The following is an 8046-nucleotide window of genomic DNA, read 5'->3' on the forward strand; positions in this document are numbered from 1 at the left end:
ATTTGACAGTTCTATATTCAGTGCTCACCAAGGTAAGTGTAGTCACCCATCTGTCACCATACAACAGTATTACAGTATTATTGATTATATTCCTTATGCTATACTTTTTAACTCTTTGATGTATTTATTGTATAGTGAAGTTTGTATCTTTTAATCTCCTTTACCTATTTCACTCTTCTCCCCACAACCACCTCTGGCATCTGCCACTGGTAACCAGCACTTTGTTCTCTTACTTGAGTTTGTTTGCTTGTTTTGGGACAACATATATATGAGAAGGGAAAGGGTCAGAGGGAGAAGCAGACTGCCCACCAAGCAGGCAGCCTGATGCGGGACTCGATCTAGGGATTCCAGGATCATGACCTGAGCCGAAGGCAGTCGCTTAACCAACTGAGCTACCCAGGCACCCGGGACAACATATATTTTTAAAAGGCCTTCATGTATAGTTAGATCTAACCTGATCTAAAGTCCTGAGAACATGAGAAATGCTCACATCACATGATATTCAATCCCTGGTTGTGAAATCACCCTCTGAAGACAAGTTTCTGAGCTCTTCCTCAGGAATCCCAAGCTCTGTGCAGAGATAGGTCTGTTGGTTTCTGGCACTGGGCTCTCCCTTCTCCTTCTCCCAGAGTGGCAGAAGGAGATCCATCATCAGGGAGAGCTTTTGAAATAAGTTCTGCTCAGACATGTCATGGTTGCTCCAGCCAGCTCCCCATTGGTTATTGCAGAGATGTTTAAGGGCATTTGTGTCCTAGACTGGGGAGTTGGTGGGGGGCTGGCTTTTAGTGTCCAGAGATCAGCTAACAGTTCCCATTAGATTCCTTGATGAGAAAACTCACTGCTATGCAGTTCCTACTCATGCCTTTTATGACATTTGAAGTACAGTGAGGCTGGCATAGATGTTTGGTCTTCCTGTGATCATGGTTAGTGAATGATGGTTGGTAGTGGTGTTCTTGGGCTCCTCTTGTCAGCAACCATTGACCCTGGCTTACTTTCTGTGCTTGTGACATCTCTGAAAGCAGTAACCATATCTGAGCAATATCACTAGTTTTTAGCTGATTCATTTTTTTCAATCTAAATTGTTTAATTTTTACAGCCTGAGAGTATGCAATGCTATGTCCATTTAACAGGTTGAAAAAATCAGTAGAGAGATGAAGCACAATGGTTACATTGACAAGGGTAATTAATGCAGGAGACAAGATGAGTAATCAAATCTGGTTGATCCAAAGCTTTAAATCTCTGACTTCAAAGCATCTATTTCTGAATTATTTTTGAATTTCCTTATACAAATATTATGAATTATTTTCTGTAATCCAGATCTGTGGTCATTGTTGTTCAGTTTTGTGACACAGACTTATTCCTATGTCACTGGTAATTTCCCATCCCAGCTATTTAGACTCTTCCTTTGTCCTTGTCTAAAATGCAATTTATTTATTTATTTATTTTATTATATTAGTCCCCATACAATACATCATTAGCTTTTGATGTATTGTGCCAAGATTGGTTGTTTACATATAACACCCAGTGCCCCATGCAATACATGCTCTCCTAAATACCTACCACCAGACTCATCCATCCCCCCAATTCTCCACACCTCTAAAACCCTCAGTTTGTTTCTTGGAGTCTACACTCTGTCATGGTTGGTCTTCCCCTCTGCTTCTACCCTTCACTTTTCCTTTCCTTAACCTAATATCCTCCATGTTATTCCTTATCCTCCACAAGTAAGTGAAACCATGTGATAATTGGCTTTCTCTGCTTGACTTATTTCACTCAGCATAATCTCTTCCAGTTCCATCCATGTTGATGCAAAAGTTGCGTATTCATCCTTTCTGATGGCTGAGTAATATTCCATTTAAAACACAACTTTAACATACAGTTGTTTTCTGCCTTAACTCTACAAACTTGATCAGTTATATTTCTTTTGCATCAGTCAGTTCTGCCTCTAATTCTTCTGCAGACAATTGTATACTGCAGGGAATGGTGGTGATGTAAGTTTTAAAATGTACCTTCGTGTGCAAGTGTTCTCTTATTGGGACTGCAAGAAGTAAAGAATTCTTTATTGCTGTAGTGCAGGGATATTTATTAACCTCTCAAATTCAGGAAGATAAGAAAAAGTATATTTGGATGGAAGTACTTCTTAATGACTCACTGGCTTTCTATATATTATTGCATATATAGAACTTTTCCTCTTATAAAATAAAACTTCATTCTAGCTGTAGTGCAGGGTGTAGAGAGTATTGAAAATATTGCTGCAGAACCATTTCATACCAACAATCAGGGCAACATTATGACTTCTGTGGCCCCCTTCTACTTTGTCCTCATGAGTCCTTCTCCATAAAAATTATTAAAGATAATATTTTATGAATGCATTGGTATAACGGTGACATACTCCAACTTGGATTTGGATTATATTCATTTTTTTCTTCTTATTTTAAAAGAAATTAAGCATTTCAAGGGATCCTAGAATTATTGTGGGCTCTAGGCACTGTTCCTACTATTCCTGGGTGGATATGTTGACCCTACCCATAAAATATATGATCCTGAAGAAAAGCAATCCAAACAGGAAAATTGACTGTCGCACATTTAATCAAGTAAGAAGGGGAATAAATCTCTCTAAATTTTCACTAGATAGTTTAATGTAAATACTCTAATCCCAAGATTAATTATCACCAATTTTTGTTATTTGCCTCCAGAGTTTCTTCATGACATTTTTCACTTCTGCATTTCTGAGGGTGTAGATTAATGGGTTCAACATGGGAGTAACTAGGGTACAAAACACAGTCACAGCTTTGTCAGCGGGAAAGGAGGTCATGGGTCTCAGATACAGGAATGAACAAGGTACAAAGAATAAGATGACAACAGTGACATGAGAAGTACAGGTAGACAGGGCTTTGCGACGCCCTTCAGAGCTTTTAGTCCTCAGGGAGTGCAGGATGACAATATAAGAAGCAACTAGCATAGAAAAAATGAGCAGACATAGTGACCCGCTGTTGGCAGCAATCAGGGGCCCCAAAGTGTGAGTGTCTGTACAGGCTAGTTCCAGGAGAGGTATTAAATCACACATAAAATGGTCAATAACATTGGGGCCACAGAATGGTAACTGGACCATGAACAGAACCTGGATCCCTCCATGAATAAAGCCTAAAATCACAGCCATTCCTACCAAGAAAGCACATACAAATTGGCTCATGATGGTCATGTAATGCAAGGGCTTACAGATGGCTACATAGCGGTCATAGGCCATGGCAATTAATAAGATGATCTCAGCTGCTGCAAAGAAATGTTCAGCAAAGAGCTGAGTCATGCAGCCATTGAAGGATATGGTGTTCTTGTCAGAGAGCAAGTCAAAGATCATTTTGGGTGCTATGGATGAAGAGTAGAAACCATCTATAATGGATAAATAGGACAGAAAAAAGTACATGGGAGATCCCAGGGCTGGGCTGATGAAGATGGTGATGGAGATGAGGAGATTACCTGCCAGTGTGATCAAGTAGGTGATTAAAAGCACAGCAAATAGGAATTTCTGCAGTTCTGGATTCTGGGTCAGGCCCAGCAGAATGAATTCTGTAACATTGCTCTTCCTTTCCATCAAGTCAGCTTGAGTTATGAGCCTATGGTCTATCTGGAAAGATCACTGAATTTCTGAGTAGTATTTTGAATTCAACACTGAAATCTTCCATCACCTCTTTAGTCTTGGCCTCTGGGGTTGTTGGAGCCACACTTTCCACTCACCTCAACCACTTTGGAGACTGTTATAAAAGAGAGTAGATAGAGGTAGATAGAGGTTAAGTTTCTCTTACTCATCTAAATTTTAGAATGACAATATGTTTCAATCACCAGGAAAAAAAGGAAAGTGTTATTATGACGGTTGACTCCTGATTGACTTCAAAGCTCTGGCTCTAAAATCTTATGGATGGCTCTTTTCCCTTTGCTTTGGGTACAGATTTCATCAATAGCAATTATTCTGAGATTATAGTTGCCCATTGACATGAATATTTATGGGTATATGAACACAATATTCTTTAAAATGTGAAATGTACAGCAGATAGGAAAGTGCTATCCTTCCTATATCTACATCAGCAGTGCTTTTTGAGCTAGGATTCCTTTCTGTCAAATGAATGCACGTGCACACTGAGAAACAGACCTGCAGATGGTATGTTTCCCCTTCAGGATGCTAAGGGCCCATCTTTATAACAGCTCTTTGAGCTGCATTCATTCCACTGCCCTGGATATTGTATCTGACTCCGAGAGACTGATACACACTCACTCTTCTCACATCTTTGGATGCAGAAATGGAAGCGGTCCAAAGTTCACTGAAAACTCCTCAGTAATTCTTAAGTTAATTTTCTGTGCAACTGGTCTTTAATCCCATAGAATAATGGTCTGGTGCAGAAAAGGTGGTTTTATTAAAGCACGGGCACATGACCTGTGGGCAGAAAGAACTGTTGCATCAGGGTTGTGAGGGGTGGCTGCTTGTATACTTGGGAGTTGGGGAGGTAAGGAAAAAGAAGGTTTCAAAAAGATTTTCCTATGTTAAAGACTCAGAGGATCCTGGAGGCTTTGCCTTTGTCAAGTTAAGGTTGTTTTTTCTCTCTAGCAAGGCATTAACATTAAGACATTTGGGAGCTTCCTGTCACCCATATCCCACCTCTGAAATAGATTAATAATTATTATTAATAATAATTAATGATCCTAGTCATATTTTACAAATGGAATTAAATGAGTCAGGAAGTTTCCCTGAATTTCCTATTGTCTTGGGAAAAATGTTATCTAAGATAATAGAAGTTTTTCTTTTTGACACTAAGTTTAATCATGTGAGATGAACTTGAAAGTTTCATTGCTAATTGGTTGAAAAATTGAATATATACAAGAATATATTCTTTTTTTGAATGATCTGTACAGGGATTTTCAATAGTGAGTACATGTTACACATGATCATAGGATATTTAATTCCTTCTACCCTTCTCTTTCTCCTTTCCCTATCGCTGCTGAAAAATGTAACAACTTATTTTTCCTCAAAAGTTTCTGGACACAGAAGTCAGCAGTCAGCATCATGACCTTTCAGGGCCAGTAAAAGGCGAAGAGGGGTGCCTGAGTGGCTCAGTCAGTCAAGTCATGATCCTGAAGTCCCAGGACTGAGTCCTTGGATTGAGTCCAACATTGGGGTCCCTGCTTAGCAGGGAGTCTACTTCTCCTTCTGCCCTTCACTGTGCTTTACTCTCTCTCTCTCTCTCTCAAATAAATAAATAAAACATTAAAGAAATAAAAGTGAGGAAAGTATCTTTTGTTTTTCAGAAAGCTCAGTCTCTTTAGTTTCTTCTCTATCCATGGCTTCTATAGGTGGGAACTATGTGCTTCATCATCCCTAATAGATTTACTCCACTAATTCTAACTTCAGTGTGGCAATGTAAGTCATGAAAAGGGGAGCCAACTTGAAATAATCACATATAGAAACCTACCAAAGCAATCTACTTCTACATATACATTAACCATAATTTTTAAAAAGTGACCTTAGTTGTTCTCAACAGCATCTTGTGTGGCAGCATTACAGATCACGTTTTACTGGTATTTTCATGTCATCGTGTTCAAATTCTTATTAAGAGAAAAAGGCTAACTTCACTTCACAGAATCTAGCTATAAAAACTATTCAGTAAAAGTAATTTGTGAAAATTAATTTAATCTGTTTAAAATTTGTGGAAAAAGATTGAGTTATTACTGACCTGGATCTAGTTGGTTGTGGATTCCAGTGTTTTTACATTGCACCCAGTCATTGTTTTCTTCCCCTGACAGCATAGCCCCATAGCTGCAAATATACTTTATGAACTAACAAGTGGGTCACTGGAATTCTCCCTCTGAGAACTCTCCCAGTCTTGGTCATTTTAGTCTATTTTAGTTCCCATTATCAGTCAGAATTTACCCAGAAAATGAGCTGTTTTAGTTAGGAAACTTCAATACTTTAGGATAAATTTCTACTTACTTTCTTGGCCTCCTTTGAAAGTACAAACACGTCTTCAAAATACATATATTTTTCAAAGATCAGAAGTACATTCAATCTAAAGTAAGAATAATGGGACAAAAATTCATGAAAAAAGCTAGTATATAGAACTAAAACATGTAGAGGTGCAACCACTTGATTGGATATATATATATTTTTCAAATCTTGCCAAATTTATGCTTCCCAGCAAGTCCAAGAGTAGTGTGGAGAGAATTCTTTTAATTCCCACCTTTAACCTGCTAAGATTGAGAACATGTCTCCTCTATGAATCTTAAGCTTGTTGGTTCATGCTCTGCCTCTGTCATTTACTTAAATGCCCTGTAATTCTTTCTTCATAGACTCTAGAGAAATATTTAAATAGATTTTCACGAAGTACAGGATTTGCTAGTGCATTGACCTCTTAAGTCCTCAGAGGATTAGTAATTGGTCCTGTTTGAATCTTTGCTGGAAGCCTCAGCCACAGTTTTTTGCTTACTCCTCCTTGGCACTCAAAAACATCATTAGAAGCCAGTTTTAGAAATGGGGGTGTGCTTTGGTGAGACATGTGTCTGTGGCTATAGTTTAGGGTGAGATTTTGTTAAGACAAGTAGGAAAGCTTCCTGATAGGGCTTTGTTGCTCATTTTGACATTGTTGAGCCTGGCACAGGATGGGGGTGGTTTAGGCATAGGTCAGAGTTCAGAGGATGGATTTCTTTCTGAACATATCACTGTTCTAAGTTTATAGTTGTCCTGAGAATATAAATACCAATTTTCAAGGTTATGTGCTATGTAACTCTGGGAGACTGACATTTTTATTAGTTGCAACAATGGAGGCTGATATGGCAGAATTCTCAGATACCAAAGATTGGATAATTTATGAGCTATAGATCCATCAACTTCCTTTGGTGTGTGTATCTATATGAAGGATTCTCATGATTTGTTCATGGGAATGTAGCTTTTTTCTCTATAGCTCACAGAAGGAATTGTGCAGATTTACAGTAAAGAACAGTATTTCCACATGGTAGGGGTTGAGAAAATCCCACTGAGCCCAACATTATACATGAAGACATTCAGAGGTAGAGGATGGAAAAACTACAGAAAGGAGGCTTTTCTCCCTCAGTTTCTGGGGTGTCGAGGAGCTTGTTGAAATCCTGCACCATTCACCTCGAAAAAGTCAACATTGGATTGGGATTTTGATAGGGATTATACAGACTCTAGATCACTTTGGATAGTATGAACATCTTCACAACATTGATTCCTACATTTTAGAAAGACATGATGGCTTTCCATTTATTTGCGCTTTTTTTGTTTTAATTTTCTTTCATAAATGTTTTGTTGTTTTCAGTTTGCAAATCTTTTAAAATTTTTTTAAATTTATTTTCAGTGTAACAGTATTCCTTGTTTTTGCACGACACCCAGAGCTCCATGCAATCCGTGCCCTCTCCAATACCCACCACCTGGTTCCCCCAACCTCCCACCTCCCGCCCCTTCAAAACCCTCAGATTGTTTTTCAGAGTCCATAGGCTCTCATGGTTCACCTCCCCTTCCAATTTCCCCCAACTCCCTTCTCCTCTATCCTTGTCCTCCATGCTATTTGTTATGCTCCACAAATAAGTGAAACAATATGAAAATTGACTCTCTCTGCTTGACTTATTTCACTCAGCATAATCTCTTCCCGTCCTGTCCATGTTGCTACAAAAGTTGGGTATTCATCCTTTCTGATGAGGGCATAATACTCCATAGTGTATATGGACCACATCTTCCTTATCGATTTGTCCGTTGAAGGGCATCTTGGTTCTTTCCACAGTTTGGAGACACCGTGGCCATTGCTGCTATAAACATTGGGGTACAGATGGCCCTTCTTTTCACTACATCTGTATCTTTGGGGTCAATACCCAGTAGTGCAATTGCAGGGTCATAGGGAAGCTCTATTTTTAATTTCTTGAGGAATCTCCACACTGTTTTCCAAAGAGGCTGCACCAACCTGCATTCCCACCAACAGTGTAAGAGGGTTCCCCTTTCTCCACATCCTCTCCAACACACGTTGTTTCCTGTCTTGCTAATTTTGGCCA

At 39.0% G+C, this 8046-nt stretch overlaps 1 protein-coding gene across 1 annotated transcript; it reads right to left on the minus strand.

Moving 5' to 3' along the window:
• Positions 1–2659: 2659 nt before the first annotated feature.
• Positions 2660–3589, minus strand: LOC125079812 (olfactory receptor 4C45-like). The gene has a single exon (XM_047693549.1). It carries the CDS (start codon positions 3587–3589, stop codon positions 2660–2662), a length of 930 nt encoding a protein of 309 aa, XP_047549505.1.
• Between the last annotated feature and the right edge of the window lie 4457 nt (positions 3590–8046).

This window comes from Lutra lutra, chromosome 10 (genome assembly GCF_902655055.1).
Source record: "Lutra lutra chromosome 10, mLutLut1.2, whole genome shotgun sequence".
NCBI lineage: Eukaryota > Metazoa > Chordata > Mammalia > Carnivora > Mustelidae > Lutra > Lutra lutra.

Excerpts from the sequence above, each read along its gene's own strand:
- LOC125079812 (XM_047693549.1), bottom strand. The coding sequence starts at position 3,589 with ATGGAAAGGAAGAGCAATGTTACAGAATTCATTCTGCTGGGCCTGACC.